Source organism: Mirounga leonina, unplaced genomic scaffold (genome assembly GCF_011800145.1).
Source record: "Mirounga leonina isolate KUSES-001 unplaced genomic scaffold, KU_Mleo_1.0 Mir_99, whole genome shotgun sequence".
Classification (NCBI taxonomy): Eukaryota; Metazoa; Chordata; class Mammalia; order Carnivora; family Phocidae; genus Mirounga; species Mirounga leonina.
In genome coordinates this window covers 4,234,587-4,259,274 of record NW_023270971.1, presented here as the reverse complement: position 1 = coordinate 4,259,274, position 24,688 = coordinate 4,234,587, and the positions used below count along the sequence as shown (strand labels likewise).

General features: G+C 40.3%; 2 protein-coding genes across 2 annotated transcripts in view; one reads left to right on the top strand and one right to left on the bottom strand.

Moving 5' to 3' along the window:
* LOC118006735 (endothelial cell-specific molecule 1-like) overlaps positions 1–24,688 on the top strand; it is an 86,398-nt gene that overhangs the window by 35,713 nt on the left and 25,997 nt on the right. The window lies entirely within an intron of this gene.
* On the bottom strand, positions 4,363–14,327 carry LOC118006734 (granzyme K-like). Its single transcript, XM_034999494.1, has 5 exons — positions 14,229–14,327; positions 13,726–13,873; positions 7,440–7,590; positions 6,395–6,664; positions 4,363–4,958 (listed from the first exon to the last, which is right to left on the bottom strand). Exons 1-5 carry the CDS (start codon positions 14,290–14,292, stop codon positions 4,785–4,787), a joined length of 807 nt encoding a protein of 268 aa, XP_034855385.1. The 5' UTR covers positions 14,293–14,327; the 3' UTR covers positions 4,363–4,784.

Genomic DNA, 24,688 nt, shown 5'->3' with positions numbered 1-24,688 from the left:
ATAGTGGATTAAACACAAGTGTTTATTTTCTTTCATGTAAAAGAAGTCCTCAGGTAAAGAGTACAGGATTGACATAAAGACTCCTTCTTTTTGCTTCACTGCCATAAACACTTAGTTTCTATTCAAGCTTGCCTCATGGTTCCAGCATTGTTGCTAGTGATCTTGCCACCACATCTATCATCCAAGTAGTAGGAGGAAGGAAGGGGGAAAGGACACTCTTTCCTACTGAAACAACTCTCTTTAAAGGAACTTCCTGGAAGCTCCCAGCCAATGATTTTTCACTTACATCTCCTTTACCACTTCTAGCAGCGAAAGAGGCTAGAAAACACCATTTTTAAGCTGTATAGATTTGTGGCTCCCAGTAAAATTTGAGTTTTGTTACCAGAGAAGAGAGGAGATGGCTGATGTGTAGCAAACCAGCAGTCTCTGCTACTAGGTGAACCAGACAGAACACAGCTGAAAAACCCTCATTTTTCTTGGAGTTATTGGATAATCAGGGGACTAATGGGATAATGTATGTATAGATGCTCCAAGTGTGAGCACATTTCATGCCTGTGGCCAGAGCAGGTATGCCAAGAGTACTCTCCAGGGGAGAGGCAGGCTGTTGATGTGTTGGAAATTCTCATGGGGTAGTTAATATTCATTACGTTGGTGAATTTACCAAAGTTCAGGGTTTGACCTTCATTACTGCGGGGACTGAAACTTGATTTTTATCAGCACACAGAGTGATTTGACTCTTAAAGAGAAATTCAAATAACCCTAATTTAGAGGTTAAAAAAATTATCATAGATACGGAAAAGCAAAATGTTTATTAATTTGCAATAAGAAATAACTGTCACAGGGAGCAAAATGCTCACAGAAGTTTGCTTGGTGAGCATGGGATTAGAAACAGACCAAGTAAGGCAGCTGAATGCTTAGTGAAGTCAGGCTAAAGTGAGAATGGGCTTACTAGGGGCTCACCCCCCTCCCTTCCTCATCAATTCTGGTTGGTCCACTGCCTGTGTTGCCTGCTTTTCCCTGTACGCATGGCTGTCCTCCTCCCCTTCAGACTGGGTCACTCATCTTGCCATCGTTAACGTTCAAGCAGATTGCAGGCTGTCTTGTAAGCTTGTGAACCTCAACATCTCTTCAGAGTACTCTTGTGGATCTCTGCTCTGAGCCAGTATCTATGGAGTTTAAATTTTAACTTTCAGAGGACAATTTCATTCTACTTACTCCTAAGTTCTCAAGAGAAACCTCAGTGTAGACCCCATCGGCGGCTTCTAATAGGCTGTTACATCGACATTTACGGTCAAAACAAGAAAATGAACACAATCTCTTCATGCTAATCTGGAGTTGACTGATGTGACTCAGCAAAAGGGCTGAACAAGTTAACATTAGTAAACAGGAAGTCAATGTGTGAAACCTTAAAAGCCGGGCTGAATCATTCCAGATACAAGGAGCCCATCTGTTCAGCCAGCATGCATTTGATACTCAAATATCTCTTAAGAGAATATATGAGTAGCTGTGCAGGGTTGCCTCGGTAATCTTGTGAAATTGTAAGCTTTGGAGAGATCTGGGTGCATCGCCCTTAGACAGGTGGAACAGTGTCTTTCTCCATCACGTGTGTGCCCCGTCATAAACCAAGAGCTTAGTCAAAGAGGAAGAGGGTCTCTGACAGACTCAGAGCAGTTCTCGCCTTTATTGAGATACCCTTCTGAAGCAATCAAGTGGGAAGCACTGCTTTTCCTATCATCGCAGGATCAGTGGAGATTTATTATGTGCAAAAACTATGAGGGTCATACAGTAGGACTAATTCTGCTACCTGGTTCTAGACTGGTTTAGTCACCCACCTGAATTTATATTGATTTATTTCATGCATGATACTGGTCCTATTTCTAGGGCTGTCACTTTCTATTAAAGCTGGTTGGACATAAAAGAAAGCATGAAGCTTTTTTCAGTGTCTGGGGGGAAGGCAAATATGCTCTGTCCACATCACGAAGAAAGGAAAAAGTGGGATAATTTAGAATGACAACAGCCATTCATGTTCCCCTAAAGTTTTTGAGCAGTTTTCACAATCAAGATATTTACCTCATTTTTACTCTCAGCTTTTCTTTGAGGTCATAGATGGAATCAAATACTGTCTCCAAGACAAACTTCCCCAAACTAAGACACCATATTCTTTTAGGTTATGTTGGGAAGATTTTGATATGTTTAATAAAATATTGCTTCCCTAGGAGGATGAGGGATACTTTTCAATTGTGGGCTCCATCATCAGCTACTTGTCAAAATAAACTGTTTATCTTCCAATTTAAGAGTCAACAGATCTGCCATAGCTGTTGACAGAAGTTTCCTCTCTGGCAATCTTATCTAGTTTGACCATTGGATGGGAACAGCATGGAGTCTAAAATCAAAACAAATGTCAGGTTTTAGTGAAACTTTTCAGGATACTCCCCAACTGCAATCAGAAGGAATCTCAACCACCCTTTTGCTAGATTAAAGAGACTTGTAACTATATATTCCATTGGATTTGGAATTTAGATGAAATATATAATACTTTTTTAATGGTGAGTTCAGAGTCTCTGCAATTTCCCCTTTCTTTTCTTAGGAAATATAGTCTGGGATTTATCGGTCAAAATCAGCATATTTTTAATGAATCAAAATGATACAAAATGGAATACTGAAAGAACCTTTTTTTTTAACTACTATTTTTTTTTTTTACTACTTACTTTCAAAGCAGTTCTATAATTTTAATTAGGTTCCTTTTAAACCCAGTGCTTCCACTTGTCAAAGTATTTCTAGTAGAGTAGTCCTGGTGGGTGGTTCCTGAGGACCATGACAACAAACAAACAAATAAAAGCATCCATTTTTATATGAATGTAAGAAACCCGATGGTGGCACCTAGAAATGAGCACTATGCATCCTCTGAAACCCAAATGAAATATAGAGACTGAGAATAACCTTTTGGTTTCCGACTGTTGAAGGAGAAGCCTGAATGACTCCCCTGTCCTCCGCCACCAGATTAGAAATTGTCAGATTCTCATTACGGGGCGGCCATAGTCAAGGACAGTGAGACCCTCCAGGACACTGACTGAATTGCACTCTGGTCTGCAGTCCTCGGTTCACACCGAAGGGCTTATAAAAGAACAATTGTTCTTTCTTGTAAGATGTTTTTAAGGATGTTCGCTATTAGCGGCTTTTTAGATTTGCCCATTTATAGGAATCAGTTGAATTGTTTGTAAACCGTGCAGACTTCCAGGCCCACCTCAAGCCCATTCAGTCTGAATGTCTGAGCAAGGAGTTGGGGCAACGTGTGTTACAGAAGGATCTTCTCAAGTGATCTGATACAGTTGGTAGGGATGTGGGAGCCCTGGAACAGCATCCTTGACACAGATCCCCCCAAAAAAGTCCTCTCCAGGCCCTGTATCAGCACCAGTTGTCCTATGTCTGGGCAGATAAGTTGATTTTTATTTCCTGGATACTGTAATTCATATAACTGACTGTGTTGCTCTTTTTGTATTGATTCCTGTGAAGCATACGAGGCAAACACAACTCCTTCTAGCAACAGTATGGGAAGAAAAGGGTGGCCCTTTGGGTAGTAACACTCCTGTCTTCATCTTCTTCTTCAAAGGTCTCATTTCCCCCTTGCTTCAGTTTCTTCACCAAATTATTTATTTATTTATGATTTAAATTTTTTTTTTTTTTTTTTTTTTTACCTTTTTACCCCCTTCACCCATTTCTCCCATCTCCCGACTGCCCACATCTGGCAGTCACCAATCCGTTCTCTGTAGATGATACCACATATAAGAGAGACCATAGGATATTTGTCTTTGACTTATTTCACTCAGAATAATGCCCTCGAGGCCCATCCATGTTGTCACAAATGGCAAGATTTCATCCTTTTTATGGCTGAATATTATATATATATTACATATAATTATATATTATATACATACACATTATAAACATATACATATATATGTATAATATATATTATATGTATTACTGAATATTTTATATATATATATATCTATATATCTATATATATATCTCACAGTTTCTTTATTCTTCCATTGATGAGCACTTAACTTGCTTCCACATCTGGGCCATTGTAAGTGATGCTGCAGTGAGCATGGGGTGGTACAGATAATTTCTCAAGTTAGTGTGTTCATTTTCTTCAGATAAATACCTGGCAGTGGAATTTCTGGATCATATAACATTTTCTATTTTTAATTTTTTGAGGAAAAATTATTTTTAACTTCATATTTAGTTTTATGGCACATATTTTTGTACATTGCCTTAAATCCTGTGTGGAATGAAGTATGACAGAAATCAATAATAAGTACTATCCTAAATATTTGTATTAGCCTTGATGATTCCTTTTTCACTTGAATTGGGGTGTTTGAATTTACTGTTTCTTATTTTAAAAGCACAGTTTAGGGTAAAACCACAGCAGAAATCACAGCATAAACCTGGTTGAAGTTGGTGCCTGGCTGAAGGCTTGGGTTTTTTTTGCCCTTTGGGGGAGTGTGAATAGAGTGGGAAGTATATCATTTGCTTTTTTCTCATTTGCATGAAAGATAAGGACATAGTCTTCTAAGTTTTATTCAGAATGAAATCAGCACAGTAAAAACACAGCAGTTACAGATGTGAAAAAGAACTTGATTCCTTGACAAAATCAGTCCTACGGAAGCAGGAGTGGACCCTAGCTGTGCTCCACTTTACATCCAACTACATATAAAGACAAACGTGGACTCTAGGACATCTTATGAAAATAAAACAAGCAACTGGTAGACCCAAGAAAATCATTTGTGGTCATAGTTTGTCTGAGATGGAGCAAGCTTGTTTTTAATCCAAGCCTGGTATTTCCGGGTTATTAGGGTGTAGATTCCAGGCTTCTTGGCATCACCACATTTATGACCTGCAGAGACTAAGGCATAGAAGGCACCTTTGCAAACCAAGGGGCCACCTGAGTCACCCTAGAAAGAAGAAAATAGACAGATACTTGGTGAGAAGCTATTGAACTTTTTCTACCATTAATTACCTGTTACTCAAATGATTATTATGTGGGTCCTTGGTTTCTCTGTGTCCTCAAGAGTTCCTGATATAGCCCCTTACTCAGTGTGGGTTGTCTCTGTCTCTGGCCAGGGCAATGATTCTGTCCATTGTCTGTCTCTGTGTCCCTATCTCTGTCTGGGACCATGTTTCTGTCCATCTGTCTGTCTGTCTGTCTGTCTCTCTGTCCATATCCCTGTCTCCGTCTAGGACTACTTATATATACAACCTTTGATAATCAGTGACTATAGAACTTTATTCATTAAGGAATGAGTAGATATAAAGTTTAAAGGAATCCACTGAAATGAAAGAAATGTTTAAATTGTGGATTTCATCTTGGTGCTCACGGATCTGAAATCAAGTTGCTACTGAGATGGGCAGAGAGGAGAAATGTATCGTACTAAATACATTGGTGGCAGGGACTCTGTCTTTTTTTTTTTTTTCCCGTTTTTGCATTCTCCTGTAATTGAATATAATGCTCGGCACAAATACAACACTTTGTAAATACTTGCTCCGTGAACGGATTCTTGAGGACTCAGACCTAAACATGTAACTACAATTCTGTCAAGGAAAGTGACAGCGTGACAAGAGGGGGCTTTCAAATCTGAAGAGCAGCCTTTGCCTCTGCTGCCACTCCCATGGGGAACTGTAGCACTTTGTGCTCTGGTTGCCATGGAAAGAGAGGCTGAGGGGGATGACAATCTTGGGGCACGGCAGATACAGGTGATCTTTGAAAGCATCATGTCCTCCCCTCAACAAGGCTTAATACAGTATGATGTCAATAGTGCATTCTAATTTCTTAAAAATTAGTAATCCATCTGTGCTACGTGTCACCTGCAAACATGAACACCTATGTTTTTTTACTGCCTTGGAAAACAAGAGATTCTGAAAAGTATGCCTCCTTTCCTTTCAGTCAATCTGTCAACATCATTTAAGAAACACATACCATATACTTGAGCTTTTTGCATCTGGGCTTTCCAACACCTCTCTATTGATTGCCTACAATGGTGGGTTTTTTTGGGGGGGAAGGGAGTTATATTTTACACCACTAGTGACCTCAGAGTTGGTAGGCTTTCTAAGGATGGTAAGATCCCTTGGAAGAAGCCTGTAAAAGTTATCAGATGCAGTCTATCATCCTGATTCACGGACATTTAAAGAGTTCTTATGTGTTGGGGAAGTTCTTATGACTCATTCACATTGGTAGATGAGAAAGAATAGAGAACTCAGTGCAGGAATGGAGAGGAACTCTCTGGAGTTGTGATTTTCTGTTCTCCATACCTCTCCTCTGGGCTAGGAGCACATGGAGGTTCGACTGCATGCACAGCATTCTGAGTTGTCTATTTGATGGATGGGCTCTTACCTGGCAGGAATCCTTCTGGCCCCTGGTGTCTCCTGCACATATCATGTCTTCAGTTATAATAGGGTTGTGGTTATAATAACTTGGGCTGTTGCAAAGTTTTCGGTTTACAACCGTAACAGTAACTTCATGCAGGGTATCAGAGGTCCTTAAAAATTGTGGGTTGGTGGCTCCCCAGCCAGTAACCTGGCATTTTGTTCCAGCTCTGATATCATTTTTGGAGCTTGGGTGGAGCAGCTGGACATGTTTGTCAAGTGTTGCAGCCGTGTGAAGCTGACAGATTGAAAAGAACATAAATTATCATTTGTCCCCAGTAGTATTCTGCTATTAGTCTGAGCAATGTATGTGTGGTCCCTCTGGTCTAGGAAGGCATCCCTCTTCTTGAATCTACTTTGGTGGTAGCCTGCAGCTGTATTTGTGGTTGTTACTTTTCTGAAATGCTCTCCAATCCCTGTAGAGCTCAATGATGCTCAGGGAGGGAGCTTAGACAGAGCAGGAATTTTGCCCAGTCTTAAGCAAACTGGCCTTTGCTCTGCATTGGATGGTTTTCTGTGGAATAACATCCATAGGTCATGACTTTGAGGGCTGGGCTGTTTCCTGCTGGATAAGACCCTTGAGTATGGTCTAGACTAAGTCTGGACTAGACTAAGTATGGTCTAGACTAAGTTATAACTCACTTACGTGTCCCTGAATTCACTTGGTTGGCTCGGTTGTATAAAGGACTTGCAATTTTCATTTGCTAATGATAAAAGCATTTGGAGAAAAAAGCTTCCAGTGGGGATCTTTGGGCTTGTTGGGATGTTCCCCTCCCACATATGTGAGCATCAGGGTTGCTTTTCTTTGTTTAAACACAGACCTGATGCATTTGTGATAAATTCTTGTTTCTTTCAAGGCAGTATATAAAGTAAAAGGGGCCCTTATAGAATATGTCACATTTACCTCAAACATGGGGACAGTGCTAACAAAATCCTTTTCTGTAGATGATATAACAGCTGAACTATGTTGTATAAGAATGCTGGAGAAATTGAAGGAAGGCAACACTACATACCTTAATCAGCATAATATCATTTGATTTACGATATGATGTAAGTCTTGAGAATGGTATGAATTTTTCAATCTTAAATGTTTGTTTGGAGTCCTCTTTCTTTGAGAGAGAGTGTGCTCCTAAAATCACTTTGAAAAACTGGACTTTTGCATGCCTAAAAAAAAAGCAAAGAGAATAGAAGGAAGAGAACGAGTCCCAAATACCCCAGTGGGGAGTAGAAATGGTGGAGAACATAGAGGAACAAAGGCCATCTTTAAAGTAACTTGTTTGGATTAGGTGGAGTGACAGAGGTCTTAGTGAACCCAAGCATGAAAGGATGATATAAAGGGCCAAAAGACCTGCTCTCAGACCCACCCCACCTCAATTCCCTAGTATTTCAAAAGAATATCAGAACTTATACCCTACTGTGGGGAAAAGGAATGAAATTCTAATTGAGATCAAGTTTACAACAAAATTGTTAATTTATGTAAAAAGAAATTATATTTCTCGAGTTGTGGGTTGAGATTTATACCCACCATTGTTAATTTTTTAAATTAAGGTACAATATACATTACATAAAATTTATAATTTAAACCATTTTTAAATGTACAGTTCTGTGGCATTGAATACATTTACATTGTTGTTCTTTAATCACTACCATCAATCTCCAAAATTCTTACATCTTCCCAACATTAAGTGTTTTAATAACTAAAAAGTAAAGACTCAACTCTGCATTCACTAATCTGGTATATCTAGACCTCATCTCAGGGCCATATGGAAAATAAGATCCATTACATGGCTGTCAGATAAGCTATGTTCTGTCCTGTCAATTAGAAAGATAATTTGGACAAGAAAGGAAGACTTGCCTCAATGTGAAAAATCATTGCTAGTTTGAAATAAAGACACTGTAGGGTTAGTAGCCATTGATAACTCCATTGTGGAGATTTAGAGGATAGAAACAGGTGAGTTAGATAAAGAAACAAGAGTTGTTTTGCTTTGTTTTGTCTTATCCCTGGTCATATACAGCTCCAGTACCAGTGTTTTGATAGTGCGACAATTGATTTGATTTACTGCATGTCGACCAAATTACATTTACATCTAGTTATGGAAATAGAAATGTTTTCTTTTTTTGAGATCTTGACAACACCTTGGGGCATTCAGCATTCTATTAAAAAAAATCCCACTTTAATGTGTGCCTTTAGGAAGCTCCTTCAAATCCTTTAGGGAACAAGGAAGATTCTAGAAAGACTTACACTTGTTTACATGTAACTATTTCATTGTCACTTGAAAGAGGGATTAAGACAGATTATAATAAAAACATCCACACCCACATAAGTCAGATGGGGAAAGACAAATACCATAGGATTTTGCTTATGTGTGGAATCTAAAAAACAAAACAAATGAACAAACAAACAAACAGAAACAGAAACAGATTCACAGACACATAGAACAAAGTGGTTGTTACCAAAGGGGGGTGGTGGGCGGATGGGCAAAATAGGTGAAGGGAATTAATTAAGAGGTACAAACTTTCAGTCATAAAATAACTCGGTGGGGGGTGGGGCGTGCCTGGGTGGCTCAGTTGTTAAGCATCTGCCTTCGGCTCAGGTATGATCCCAGGGTCCTGGGATCAAGCCCCGCATCGGGGTCCCTGCTCAGTGGGAAGCCTGCTTCTCCCTCTCCCACTGCCCCTGCTTGTGTTTCCTCTCTCACTGTGTCTCTCTCTGTCAAATAGATAAAGAAAATCTTAAAAAAAAAAAAAAAAAAACTCGGGGATAAAAAATACAGCACAGGGAATATAGTCAATAATATTGCAATAACTTTTGTAATAGATGGTAAATACACTTATGCTGAGCATCCCATTATGTGCATAATTGCCAAATCACTATGTTGTACGTCTGAAACTCAAAATATTGTATGTCAACTATACTTCAATTAAAAATAAAAACACACACATACTCCCACATATGGATTCATAAAGATTAATAAGAATTAAAAGGCACAGAAACATACAGAAAACGGAAGAAAGTGTTGTTTCAGGTTCGAAGAAGGAGCTCAGGACTACAGTGGGGTGGGTTTGCCTATGGCAGGACTGTGACTGCCAGGAATGACCACTCTTCAGTTTCTACCAAAATAGTTTATTTTGGTTTATTTTGGGAATTTCAGCTCTATTTGTTGAAAAGTTTGCCTATTGCAAAATCAGGATGGGGATGAAATTTCTCAAAGGATGTGGATCAGATTTCCTAGGATTGATTCAAATTCAAATTCAACATACTCATTAAAACCAAACTGTGGAGGGGTGGGGGGGAGGGTGGAGAATGATACCAAATCCCCAGGACTACTGCTTTAACAGAAAAGATGGAAACATGTATAAAAAACACAAGGAAGGCTGTGGGGTACAAATGCGGGTGTGGAAGATGAATTTTGATTAGGGGATGTTTGCTGAGAAAATTTCTGGTTTTCCTCATCTTTTACCAACGTACTTGATTAGTTAATGCCTTTGAAATATTTTGGTTATTTTTGTCTCCACTAGGACATGTTAATACCCAATACAATGCAAGCAGACTATGAATGCTTTCTGACTTTCTGTTTCCTGATACACTCCAACTGGAATCTGAAAGGTCATTTTTTCTGCCCACAGGATACCTGGAATTACCTGAGTTTTAGGATGCCACCTCCTTAGCTAAACCCAGGTCTGAATTCACACAGAAATGTAATAATACCAGTGTTTTTCATTTGTTTATTGTAGGGTTTCTCCACAGGTGGTCTTTGCTTCAGAATTCTCTGGAGATGTGTGTTTAAAATGCAGTTTTCTGAGTCCCACCCTGGACTTACCTGGAACAGAACTACATGCAGAGCAGGAACCAGAGTGTTGCTCACAGTAATCCTTTTCTGTCTACTGAAACATTATTTCCACTGGGCTTAAAAAGAACCCTTTCTCAGTGTTGTTCAAGCTGATGTGCGGTATAGTCCTCATTGGTGGAAGGGTTCTTTGGCCAAAGGTGACACACATGATAAGTAGGGAAATCGGGACTCAAACGCACCTTTTGTGATTCCAAGTCCAGGGCTCCTTTCCATGACACTCTGGAAGCCCCATGTCAAGCCCCTTCAAGCCCCTTATTTCCTCTGCCAGTTTGCCTCAGCACTGAGCCTTGTTTCTACTTAGATCCACTCCTCCAGGGCTGACACAGACTGGGTCCTGACCCCCTGGCGGCTCTTTAGTCTAAGACACGAGGGAATTACCTGGCTGTTGGAGAGGGGCTATTACAGTCCCATCCTCAGCACGCCTGGATCATCAGACTTGTGCCTCAGTGACTACCACGGAAGGTACAGAAAATAACTTGATGACATGATATAACACTTACTACGTTATTGTGCTGTGCCAGGTTTTGTGCGAAGCATTTTACATATTGTCCCTCATTTACACCTCACAACAGTCCTGTGAGGGAGGTATTAGGATTATCCCCACTTTGCAGATGAGAAGATTGAGGATCAGGTGAATGAACAAACTTGAGAAAGTCCCACAGATATTAAGGGGAGGCTCCAGGATGCAAATGCAGGCGGGATTGAAGCTCAACTGGTTTAAGCCCCCGGGGCCTGAATCTACACCATTCTACTCTGGATGCCCTGGGGCGGTCTGAGATGGTGGGGAGGCCAAGTGGAAGGGGCTGCGGCGGGGGCGGGGGGGGGGTGTGTGGGTAGGGGGGTGTTCATCTAATTACAGCCCAGGCAGGTGAGAGGAGGGGATGCTCAGTGAGGGGTGAGATTCAGAAAAACAATGGAAAAGAGTTGGTGAGAGTTTTGCTTCTGATAAATTGAAATGCTGTAAATAAAATTAGACAAGAAGCTTTTTTACTGGTTTCCTTTTCTAGTTGGCAAGGCAACTAAGAGGGGCCAAGAGGCGCAGTAAGGAGCTGCGTGGATGGGGAGTGAGAAGGGGGCACCCCAGATCTGGCCTCCTTCACCGTTTTGCTGAAAGCAGAGGCTCAAGTTAGTAAGTATTCCCCCAGGATACTTGGGAGTACATTTGTGGGAAGCCACCATTAAACTATTTCATAAATATTTTGGATTTCATAAAGCTTAATATTTTTCTAAGCACCAATCCACCTACATTTTTACACCCAAGTGTCCTGGAGAGGAAATTTGATCCATATATTCTGGAGTTCTTTAAACTCTGGCCATTTAAAATGGTATTTAGCAAGAGTTGGTTTTTCTTTTCTTTTTTTCTTTTTTCTTTTTTTAATTCCAAGATCTCTTTTCCCCAATTTGTCAGTTTGAGGACCCACTCCTATCAAGTCAAGTTCACTTGACAAAATTTTAAATTCAAATTAATAGTATTATTTACTTTTGGAAAGCACTTTATGGCTTGTGAAGGACTTCACACACTGTGTTTTTGGCTTGGAAAAAAAAAAAAAAAAGAAAGTCTTCCAATTTATTTCCTTCTTTCTACCCAGAATTTCTTGAGCATTTATAAGTCAAGGTCTATGTCTGGGGAGGTTAGAATCCACTTGAATGTGTGCCATAAGGATATTTGAAGATGTGCATATCCTGAATTGAATGAACATTTCTTGATAGTCACCCTCTGCCTCGCTGGTCCTTCGGAGACAAGTGTTCTGAACAGGATAGAAGTGATAGGGATGTAAGGGTGGTTTCTATGACAGCAGAAACCCCATATGAATGACGTAGTCATATTAAACTGGAGATTAGTAGCTTGCTATTTAGAAATAAAACAGAAGTTCTCACTTTCTGCAGGCTTCAAAATTTCTAAATTTGTGTCTAGTCTTATTAAAATGTGGGCAATCGACATGGAGAAGCAAGTCAATTCAGTTGCTCCATAGTCTGGTTAGCAAACCATTATGGCCAAGAGATTCTTAAGTGAAGTGCTATAATGTTTGTAAGGAAAGAAAGCCCCATCTCTCCTTGGCTTATTCAGGCAAGAGACAGAAGAAAGAAACATAGAGACAAAAACAACAAAAACCAAATCCCCCCAAACCAACAAGTAAACAAAGCAACAAACACCAAATTGGTTTTCTATGGCTTTTCCTTTTGCAAAGGTTGCAGCATCCCAAGAAGAGCTTGGGACTTTTTAGCTGAAGTAAGAGAATCACAGACTGAAATGTACTTTGAGAAAAGCTTTTGTTCTAAGTATCCCAGAAAAATAGCTCTTTTTTCCTTGTAGAAATCATCTATAACTTTTTTTCCCTCTTTTTCTGCTGGGAAGTTTGTTGCCCCCTTATGGCTGTCATTCCCAAACTGTGGGCCTCAGGCTTCTGGGGTGGGAGGCAGGGCAGAGAAGTTAACATGAGGGGTCTAAAAATCCATTAACCACGCAGGCTTCTCGTACCTATAACAATAATGACTGCAACTTATTTCTGCTTACTATATGTGCTAAGCATACTAAAATATTTAAATAGGTACTATTTAATCCTCCAAACCCCATGAAACAGGTACTACTATTATTATTCCCCTTTTGTAAAATGGGAAAGCAGAGATACAAACACAGGCTGTCTAGCAAGGTCAGGAAGGCCGCTGCCCCAATTACCACGGTTGTTGCCTTCCCTGGCCTTCCACGGAGGACTTGGATCTGTCCCATGGCCTGCCTGGGAAAGGTGGCCCAGTTCTCCCTGAAAAGGAAAACTCAGGGCGGAAAACTTGGATGGGCAAGAGGGTAAGTCAACTCCACCAGTTGGTCAGTGATCACGGAAGCTAAGGGTAGATGAAAGTCTTGCCATTTACTACAGCATGGACAGACTTAGAGGATAGTATGCTAGGAGAAATAAGCCAGAGAAAGACAAATACCATATGATTCCACTTACATGTGGAATCCACAAAATAACAAAGAAACAAACAAACAGTAACAGCAAAAAAGAGAAACAGACTCACAGATACGGAGAACAAACTGGTAGTTGCCAGAGGGGAGGGGTGGAGGGATAGGCAAAATGGACGAATGAGTAAGAGGTACAAACTTCCCAGTTTTAAAATAAATAAGTCACAGGGATGAAACTACAGCACAGGGAATATAGTCAATAATATAATACTTTAATCGTGGTGAACCTATCATAATGTACATAATTGTTGAATCACTGTTGTACCCCTGAAACTGATATTATACGTCAACTCTATTTCAATTAAAAGAATATACATATATATGATTGAACTGTTATTTATACCCCTTGATATTACATCTGTGTTCTTCAAACATTACAGTGCTCATTAAACTTAGAATGTTAAAAAACAAACTTCTCTCCAGGAGAGGCGAGCTTCTCTTCTAGCCGGTGGAGGTAGAACGCACAAGGTCAGAGCAGGTACTCACCGGGTGCGGCAGTGGGCCGCGGACAGCACCCACTGTGGGTGGATCAGCACGCCTCCACAGAGGTGGTGGCCGTGGTACTGGATGGAGGCCATGAATGGCCGGGAATGTGGCGACACTTCTCGCCCTCCAATAATCTCCATGCCGAAACCTACAGAAGAAAACCCAAAGATTTAATATGAAAGATCCAAGCGGATTATTTCATGTAATTCTTCTTCCAATAGTCATTATATCATTTCCAAGATAAAAAAAAACACCCTACAATCTCCTAATGGCTATAATAATTTTACCGATAAACACATGTACACTTAATAATATATAATATTATATATAACATATATAATATATAATTAAATAATAATATAAAATAGTATAATAAATTTAATAATTGATAATGCAGTTTCAAGGGATAGACATGGTTGGGAAAAATTTTCATTTCTAAATAACAACACAATCACTAGAAATTCATTTGATGCGTAAATGTGGTGGGTCTAGGAGGTACTTACACTCTGAAGTCATATAAGCCCCAGCTGTTAGGAAAAATAGAGGAAAAAAAGAAAACTTCACCATTTTAATGGCTTTGATTGAAGAAGCCTAGATGAAATATTCTGATGGCATTGGTGAAGGAAGAAGATTCTGAAGACTGAGCTTTGACCTTGAAAGTTTTATCTTTCTCACCACAAGTGTTTCAGACAGCAGTGGTGGAACTCGAATCTTGGTTTTTCACACCTATGTTTGAAAGTGTTTATCAGTTTGAGGAGATCAGATCTATGCTTTTAGCACTTTTTGGTGTATATGCAATAAAGAACTCATTTCAGGAGTGAACCCTCTTCAATATCTATATGAGTACTCATGTTATAAATGGGGAAAGAATAAAAAACATCCAAGCCATAAGAACTTAATGAAGCTGCAGACAGGATCCAAAGATGTTCATTGCTCTATAGTAATACTTTTTATTTTTCCTGGCAGAAAGTGGTGCCTATCATATTTAGTTTCTCTCTATTTTTCATCTGGACATAGATTTATTATGTGGAGAGACATGGAACCTTGCACAGATCGTTGTTGCATTGCAGTAGGTTTAGCTAAAGCCTGAACATCATCCAGAAAAACCCATATGTTTTGTAGCAAACTTATTCCTAGTCATGCCATTTACTCTAAATCTGACCAAATTTGGGTTAATTTTAGTTACATTTTTGGGAAATTTCATAATGTATTAGAGAGGAACATTGGTAACACATTTTTAATTCCGGGTCTCTCCTTTACTCATTTTTAATTGAAAGTAATCATGTGATTATCCAGGGCCTTGATAATAATATCTTTTAAAAATCAAAGACCGCATTTCGTCATTCTCCTCGGGAACAGATGATAAATATATAGCCTCGCTTTCTATGGTACTTTCTCTTTCACTACCAAAGCTATTAAACTTAAGATTCCACAAGATTCTGTTTGTGCTTCTTGCTGATCAATGGTGCAAATTTTATGAGTACAAATAGATAAATCTGGCACTGGAACCCCAATCCAGAAATACTGACCAAAATTTACCTTGAATTCACAGAAATTATTTTCTTTTTTCTAAGATATAGGCATCCTATCCCTTATTTTTTTTTTTTATAAAGGAGAATTGAAATCCAGAGCTATTATGCTTGGCAGATTGCAAGAGAATCCTACCAAATTGTTTTTTAGCATAAGACAGTAGGAATAATAATAAACAATATTATAATTATATAGGATATATTATAATTTAATTATGTAAGTGTCTTAAATTGTTATTATTTCCAAATTCTCTTTACATGATCATTTATATACTTTCATGTTTTCTTAATTTACCTAAGGTTCCACAGCATGTAACGGGGACCAAATTATTTGCCTGACCTGAAATAACTTGCATGTTAATAAATGTGCTGCCAGGGCATAGAAGTTGAAAAATATCCTGTTTTCACTTTACAAGGATGCAGCAAAGTAAAGTAAAGCTCTTCTGGGTGTTACATAAGCAGAATTAACAGCAAAATGAATGCAGAGTGGTGACTTCCTGTTGCAGAGTCCCAGCGGGTGAGACAAGGGGGAGTGGATTAAGAAAAGCCACAAACTTCATAAACCAAACTTGTTAGTTGCAGCCAAACGTCCCTATGAATTTTCAAGTCATCTTTGTCACTGCTAATGTGCCTTAGGTAGATCGCACATAAGCCACTTTTCCAAGCTGCGAAGTGGATCTAGTGATGCCAATTCCCTCCTATATCCCAGTGATGCTGGGGACATAAGGAAAATCATGTGTGGTGTGCAGAAGTGGTTTGAACTCTGAGGAGGAAATGAACTGTGTAAGAGACAAAGCTTCATTTCTGGAGGGGTCGGGAGGCATGGTTAAAACATCTCTCAGCTGCTTATTTCTATGTAGTGAGGACTCATACCCACGTAGCTTTTTACAAATTGCTAAGCATCTTCAACTGAATTTCCAGGGAGGTGGCCGTCAGTCTTGTTTTGTGGATAAAGAGTTGCTAAAGATTACCAAGCTAGCAGGTGGCAGGGTCGGTTCTTCAGCCCTTAGGTGCTGGCTCCAGGCTCCACGTTGCTTTCAACCTGACCACATGTCTCCCCCGCTTTGAGAAGTCCCTGAAGTTTAGATGTGCTAAGAGGCAAGCTGGCTCTGCAGAGGGGAAAAAGGAGTTAGCCATATACACTGCAATGAGACATGGGTGAGATTTAGTTCAATTGGGAGGACAGTCTCATAACTCTTTCTTGTAGCTGACCCGGAAAATTCTGAGAATCAATTTGGTTTATAGTAATGAGTTATTTGCTTTTGGCTTCAGACCGATGCGCCAGTTAATAGTATCATTTGTTATTATATTCAGGATCCTGGATTTGAGAACAGTGAGCTGTGTAACATGATGAGCTCGGCGATCCAATTTATTTCTGGGTGTTGGTTTTGTTCTGTTGAGTCTGCTGTGGGGAGAGCCGTGTTTGCTTTGGATGGCTTTTGCAGCAGCTGTGCTGGGCTGAGCGAGTGTGTGGCGGTGCTCAGCACTGGACCGGCTTCACAAATCAGGGACCTTGCGGTCCGCCTGTGCTGCGTGGTGCTCAGCGGTCCTCATGAGCTGCTCTTGGAGAGAGCAAAAACAGTGCTTTTGTTTTCCTTCATCCCTCCTCTCTCTTTTGATCCTCCAGTGTTTTGGGAGACCCTTATGGAACAGCTGTCTGCCCAAAGACCACGTGTGGTTCCCTCCGTTGGGTTGCTTTCTTTCCCAGACTAGACACCTGCTTCATCACTTTCATTAGCCTTGCCCTCTAAAGCCATGCCGTTCAAAACGTGTCCCCAGAACTGTCTCCGTCCGTGACCTGTTCATTACCCACCTAGGGCAAGCTAAGGACAGAAACTGAGTGTCAGTTTAGAAGCAGTTACAGCCATTTGTCAGGGCTCCATACTAATTTATTTTAGTTAATAAAATGCTATTTATTATCTGTTCAGTCTAATCATAAAATAGGGCATATATTCTTTATGCCTTTTATAAAATTTAAGTTTTCTTTTTTTTTCTTTTATTTTTTTTTTAAGATTTTATTTATTTATTTGACAGAGAGAGAGACAGCGAGAGCAGGAACACAAGCAGGGGGAGTGGGAGAGCGAGAAGCAGGCTTCCCGCCGAGCAGGGAGCCCGATGTGGGACTCGATCCCAGGACCCTGGGATCATGACCTGAGCCGAAGGCAGACGCTTAACAACTGAACCACCCAGGCGCCCAAAATTTAAGTTTTCTATTTACTTGTGTTGCATGGTATGAAAGTATTGGTCCACAATGGACTAAAACTGAAACCAAACAAATGAACAACAACAACGAAAACCCCAAACACACCTGGTCTTCCCCGGAGGTAGTTTGACCACGGCTCTGTACACACAGCTGCAAAGTAGATCTGTTTCAAGCTCTTTCCTTCTCTTCCCTTTTAGCCTCCTTTGAAAAAATTTCCCAACACCAAGATTTCCAAGACTCCCCTGGCTGTCCCATCCTCCTCAGCCCCAGGCATGTGAGATCAGGATTTGGCAGAATTCCCCTGGGTCCTTCCTTTATGGCCTTCCACCCTACGAGCCTTGACTTCTGTCCAATAATGGTTTCACTCATTTGATCAATGAATCTGCTAACAAATATGGTGAAACTATGGCAGTTTTGAAAATTGGCTGGGGGAAGCGCCTGGGTGGCTCAGTCGGTTAAGCGGCTGCCTTCGGCTCAGATCATGATCCCAGGGTCCTGGGATCGAGCCCCGCATCGGGCTCCCTACTCTGCAGGGAGCCTGCTTCTCCCTCTCCCTCTGCCTGCCTCTCTGCCTGCTTGTTCTCTCTCTCTAGCTCTCTGTCAAATAATAAAATCTTTTTTAAAAAAAAGAAAAGAAAATTGGCTGGGAAAGGCTATTGGGGTGCTGTATGAGGACATTGTGTCCAGAGGTCCCAAGAAAATATACCAACCCAGCTTCACATTACATCCATGCCTCCCACGAGATTTTTTAAAACGGATGAGCTTGAGAACAATCGCTATAAGGAATGCAAAGTATCCCTTGACGGGGACCTGGGCTGGGGATTTGGCCTGAACCTCAAGGGCAGAGGTTTCTCAGTGGTCTCCATAGTCAATGGTTTCTCTTGGGCAGAGAAACTGGGGGAGCTGGGTTGCAGCATATGCAGCTCTGCTTTTTCCTAAGCCCCATAAATACTTCCAAGAACTGTTCCAGGACCTCCCCGTGCTGGAATGGTGGTGGGGATGAGAGTGGATTGGAAGGAAATTTGTTGTATCTTCCTCCATCTTAACTTTTTTCATCAGAACATATTTTGCATGTGAATCACCACCTTCCTTTCTTAAATAGGAATTTATGGTGAAGGGGGCTCCTAGTGCTCCCCGAGCTGGCTGCCTCGTCAGACACTGTCCTCTCAGCTGGTTCTCTAGGCTGCAAGCTGACATCTCTTCATTTTCTTTTCTTCTTCAGGGTGGCTTTTGATGTTCATTTTCACTGAGCTGAAATGTTTTGGGAGTGATGAGGAGAGTCCCACATGGGGTGGTCCCTGCGATGTCCTGGACCTGAGGCAGATCCAGAAAATCTTGCACTCACGCTGTCTCCAGTCTCTGTCCTAAACGATTTACGCATGTGAAAATCCTTTCACCAGGGATGACTGCCAAAGGAAGGTTTGTAGCCCTGACCTCTCTTCCCAGCTCCAGGCCTGTGGGGACACTGGCCTTGCACAGAGGAATTAAGGACTTTTGAGCCTGGTAGGGTTTTAGGGAGAAAACTGGGATCAATATGTAGGTCAAGTCAAGGAAAGAGCCAGATGATAATGACCAGAAGAAAAGAAGAAGCAGGAAGGGAAGGCAAAGGGAAGGAAATAAATATTGTAGAGAAAGAAGGAAACGATCAGTTGAAGATGAGAGAACACATCCATTTATATTTAAACATCTCAGATGTGTCCCAAGCCAAATATATCAGCTTTCTACAATAGAAACAGGTCTTTAAAAAGGAATCATCTTATTCTATTGAAAGCAAGTCCGTTGTTTGAACTAATCAGAAGGGTTTCATAAAATAAATAAAGTCACAGGAGGCAAAATAGTAAGTATTTCAAAGGGGATGGTCAGATTTGTTAATGAGGCTATGGCCCAGCTGAAACTCAAAAAATCAATGTTTCATTTAGATGAGATCAAGTAGAAATTATCATGTAGTTCTAAGCATGATAGAAATCATCTTACCAAAGGCTGATGATTGACCAAACAACACACATGCAGATTTGTTAATGAGGCTATGGCCCAGCTGAAACTCAAAAAATCAATGTTTCATTTAGATGAGATCAAGTAGAAATTATCATGTAGTTCTTTTTTTTTTTTTTTAAAGATTTTATTTATTTATTTCAGAGAGAGAGAGAATGAGAGAGAGCACATGAGAGGGGGGAGGGGCAGAGGGAGAAGCAGACTCTCTGCCAAGCAGGGAGCCCGATGCGGGACTCGATCCCGGGACTCCAGGATCATGACCTGAGCCGAAGGCAGTCGCTTAACCAACTGAGCCACCCAGGCGCCCTTATCATGTAGTTCTAAGCATGATAGAAATCATCTTACCAAAGGCTGATGATTGACCAAACAACACACATGCATAGGCATACACATTCTAGCACATCTCCATCCCCTCTCCGCCACTATCCCTGAATCCCTATCCTACTTTTTATCACAAATTGCAGGTGGATCAAAGACTGTCTATGAAAAATGAAATAATTATAAATCTAAGTGAAATCGTAATTTTTAAAAAGGATTTATTTATGGGGCGCCTGGGTGGCTCAGTTGTTAAGCGTCTGCCTTCAGCTCAGGTCATGGTCCCAGGGTCCTGGGATCGAGTCCCGCATCGGACTCCCTGCTCTGCGGGGAGCCTGCTTCTCCCTCTCCCACTCCCCCTGCTTGTGTTCCCTCTCTCGCTGTGTCTCTCTCTGTCAAATAAATAAATAAAATCTTTAAAAAAAAAAAAAGGATTTATTTATTTATTTATTTATTTCCGAGAGAGAGCATGAGGGTGCCTGGTGGGGATAGAGGGAGAGATTCTCAAGCAGATTCCCTGCTGAGCTCGAAGTGGTTGCTTAATCTCACAGACCCTGAGATCATGACCTGAGTTGAAATCAAGGGTCAGACACTTAACTGACAGAGCCACCCAGGTATCCCTGAAATGGTAAATCTAAAATACTGTTGGAGAGGGGAAGGCAGAAAGGAACCATCAGTATTAGAGCATATAAAATTTTATGACTTAATGTAAGGCAAACAACACTATAGATACATCCAAGACTTATGACAAAATGTTTGTCATTTGTATTGAAAAACATTCCCCCTGGAAGAGAATATCTTTAATATATGAAGTGGTCTTACAGATTGATCAAAAAAGATAAGAGTCATAATAAGTGGGCTCAACTGCTGAGCAAATCAATATAAATACAAATAAAATAATATTTTAGTCAATTTTCCTCAATAGGGACCTATAAATAATATTTTGAATAATTATTTAAAATAATATTTTAAAATCTTGGTAATTATAGGATAAAAAATAAAGCACATTGCACATTTTTTTGCAAAGTTTAGGAGGTATAGGTTTGATATATATATAAGAGCATAACAATGATAGTAAGTACTGGTAAAAAGACTACCAGACTAAGAAGATAGAAGTCAACAAAGGCATAATCTACTAAATTCTCATGGTTGACGGGTCAGTTGATGGATTTTTAGCAACAATGGAATTGTGATATTTCTCTTTTTTTTTAAAGATTTTTTTTTTAATTTATTTATTTGAGAGAGAGAGAGAGAGAAAGCATGAGCAGGGTGGAGGGACAGAGGGAGAGGGAGAAGCAGACTCCCTGCTGAGCAGGGAGCCCGACATGGGGCTCGATCCCAGGATTCTGGGATCATGACCTGAGCCAAAGCCAGACACTTAACCGACTGAGCCACCCAGGCGCCCCTGGAATTGTGATATTTCTTTTATTTTTTTAATTTTTTTAAATTTTATTTTATTATGTTATGTTAGTCACCATACAATACATCGTTAGTTTTTTCTTTTTTTAATTTAATTTTATTATGTTATGTTAATCACCATACATTATATCATTAGTTTTTGATGTAGTGTTTCATGATTCATTGTTTGCGTATAACACCCAGTGCTTCATTCAATACGTGCCCTCTTTAATACCCATCACTGGGTTAACCCATCCCTCCACCCCCTTCCCCTCTAAAACCCGCAGTTTGTTTATCAGAGTCCATAGTCTCTCATGGTTCGTCTCTCCCTCCGATTCCCCCCCTTCATTTTTCCCTTCCTTCTCCTAATATCCTCCATGCTATTCCTTATGTTCCACAAATAAGTGAAACCATATGATAATTGACTTTCTCTGCTTGACTTATTTCATTTAGCATAATCTCCTCCAGTCCCATCCATGTTGACGTAAAAGTTGGGTATTCATCCTTTCTGATGGCCGAGTAATATTCCATTGTATATATGGACCACATCTTCTTGATCCATTCATCTGTTGAAGGGCATCTCGGCTCTTTCCACAGTTTGGTTATTGCGGACATTGTTGCTATGAACATTGGGGTGCATATGGCCTTTCTTTTCACTACATCCTTGTCTTTGGGGTAAATACACAGGAGTGCAATTGCTGGGTCATAGGGTAGCTCTCTTTTTAATTTTTTGAGGCACTTCCACACTGTTTTCCAAAGTGGCTGTACCAACTTGCGTTCCCACCAACAGTGTAAGAGGGTTCCCCTTTCTCCACAACCTCTCCAAAATGTGTTGTTTCTTGCCCTGTCAATTTTTGCCATTCTAACTGGTGTAAGGTGGTGTCTCAATGTGGTTTTGATTTGAATTTCCCTGATGGCTAATGATGATGAACATTTTTTCATGTGTCTGTTAGCCATTTGTATGTCTTCTTCAGAGAAGTGTTTTTTCATGTCTTCTGCCCATTTTTTGACTCGATTATTTGTTTTTTGGGTGTTGAGTTTGAGAAGTTCTTTGTAGATCTTCGATATCAGCCCTTTATCTATAGTGTCATTTGCAAAAATCTTCTCCCATTGTGTGGGTTGCCTCTTTGTTTTGTTGACTGTTTCCTTTGCTGTGCAGAAGCTTTTATCTTGATGAAGTCCCAAAAGTTCATTTTTGCATTTGTTTCACTAGCTTTTGGAGGTGTATCTTGAAAGAAGTTGCTGTGGCCAATGTCAAAGAAGTTATTGCCTATGTTCTCCTCTAGAATTTGATGGATATCTCACATTGAGGTCTTTCATCCATTTTGAGTTTATCTTTGTGTATGGTGTTAGAGAATGGCCGAGTTTCATTCTTCTGCATGTGGCTGTCCAATTTTCCCCAAAAAATAGAAACAGAAGGAAATCTTCCAGACTCATTCTATGAGGCCAGCATTACCTTAATCCCGAAACCAGGCAAAGGCCCCATGAAAAAGGAGAACTTCAGACCGATACGCCTGATGAATATGGATTCCAAAATCCTCGGCAAAATCCTAGTTAATAGGATCCAACAATACATTAAACGGATCATCCACCACAACCAAGTGGGATTTATCCCCGGGATACAAGGGTGGTTCAACATTCGCAAATCAATCAATGTGATAGAACACATTAATAAGAAGAGAGAAAATGGGGCGCCTGGGTGGCTCAGTTGGTTAAGCGACTGCCTTCAGCTCAGGTCATGATCCCAGGGTCCTGGGATCGAGTCCCGCATCGGACTCCCTGCTCTGCGGGGAGCCTGCTTCTCCCTCTCCCACTCCCCCTGCTTGTGTTCCCTCTCTCGCTATGTCTCTCTCTGTCAAATAAATAAATAAAATCTTTAAAAAAAAAAAAATAAGAGAGGGAAGAACCATATGGTCCTCTCAATTGATGCAGAAAAAGCATTTGACAAAATACAGCATCCTTTCCTGATTAAAACTTTTCAGAGTATAGGGATAGAGGAAACATTCCTCAAGTTCATAAAATCCATCTACGAAAAACACACAGAGAACATCATCCTCAATGGGGAAAAGCTGAGAGCCTTTCCTTTAAGATCAGGAACACGTCAAAGATGCCCACTCTCGCCACTATTGTTCAACATAGTACTAGAAGTCCTAGCAACAGCAATCAGACAACAAAAAGAAATAAAAGTATTCAAATTGGCAAAGAAGAAGTCAAACTCTCTCTTTTTGCAGATGACATGATACTTTATGTGGAAAACCCAAAAGACTCCACCCCCAAATTACTAGAACTCATACAGCAATTCAGTAATGTGGCAGGATACAAAATCAATGCACAGAAATCAGTTGCTTTCTTATACACTAATAATGCAACTGTAGAAAGGGAAATTAGAGAAATGATTCCATTTACAATAGCACCAAAAACCATAAGACACCGGAATAAACCTAACCAAAGAGGTAAAGGATCTATACTCTAGGAACAATAGAACACTCATGAACGAAATTGAAGGAGACACAAAAAGATGAAAAAACATTCCATGCTCATGGATCAGAAGAATAAACATTGTTAAAATGTCTATGCTACCCAGAGCAATCTATACCTTCAATGCCATCCCAATCAAAATTCCAATTTCAAAGTGCTGGAACAAACAATCCTAAAATTTGTATGGAATCAGAAAAGACCCCGAATCACCAAGGAAATGTTGAAAAAGAAAAACAAACCTGGGGGCATCACGCTGCCTGATTTCAAGCTATATTACAAAGCAGTGATCACCAAGACAGTATGGTACTGGCACAAAAACAGACATATAGACCAAAGGAACAGAATAGAGAGCCCAGATATGGACCCTCAACTCTGGTCAAATAATCTTTGACAAAGCAGGAAAAAATATGCAATGGGAAAAAGACAGTCTCTTCCATAAATGGTGCTGGGAAAAGTGATATTTCTTTTAGATCATGAACTGTTTAAATCATCTTTCCTTCTTTCAGTTCCTTAATTCACCTCTTTTTCTCTCCGAAGTCCAAAATACACACTTTCTATTCTCGCCAGAATTTCAGATCACCGACCTTCTTGCAACGTAGCCATGTCCACTAGCTCTCTTCTGCACACGTCTGACCTCTTTTCAGTCTGAACAAGACAGTCATAGTAACAAGGTCCACATATCAACTCCAGGCTTGTCTACCTTCATAACCTTCTACTACAGAACGGCCCAACTACACAACACCCTTGCCGTTTGCTTTCTCAGATTCTAGCTTAAAGAGTACTCCTGCAGAAATCACAGAGCCTAGTGGGCCACCCCACCAGCTCAAAAGTAGGGTGTTCACTGTGCTCTAGAAATTCTTTCACTCATGTCTTTTTCATTCTCTAGATCATGGGCCACAATACCCTTCCCAGACTTTCTTCATCTTCCCCAGGATCCTGTTTCCCACTTTACTAGATACCATCATGTCGCCTTCTACTTCAGAAGTTGAAGGAGAATCTGTCTCTTTATCAAACTACTCATCTTTTCTTCCTGGTCAAGTGGGAACAC

Coding starts and splice junctions, on each gene's coding strand:
- LOC118006734 (XM_034999494.1), bottom strand. CDS start 14,292: ATGGTGAAGTTTTCTTTTTTTCCTCTATTTTTCCTAACAGCTGGGGCT. Junction 13,874..14,228: donor GGCTTATATGACTTCAGAGT/GTAAGTACCTCC, acceptor TTTCTTCTGTAG/GTTTCGGCATGGAGATTATT. Junction 4,959..6,394: donor GCCAGAAGGATTCCTGCCAG/GTAAGAGCCCAT, acceptor TCTTCTTTCTAG/GGTGACTCAGGTGGCCCCTT.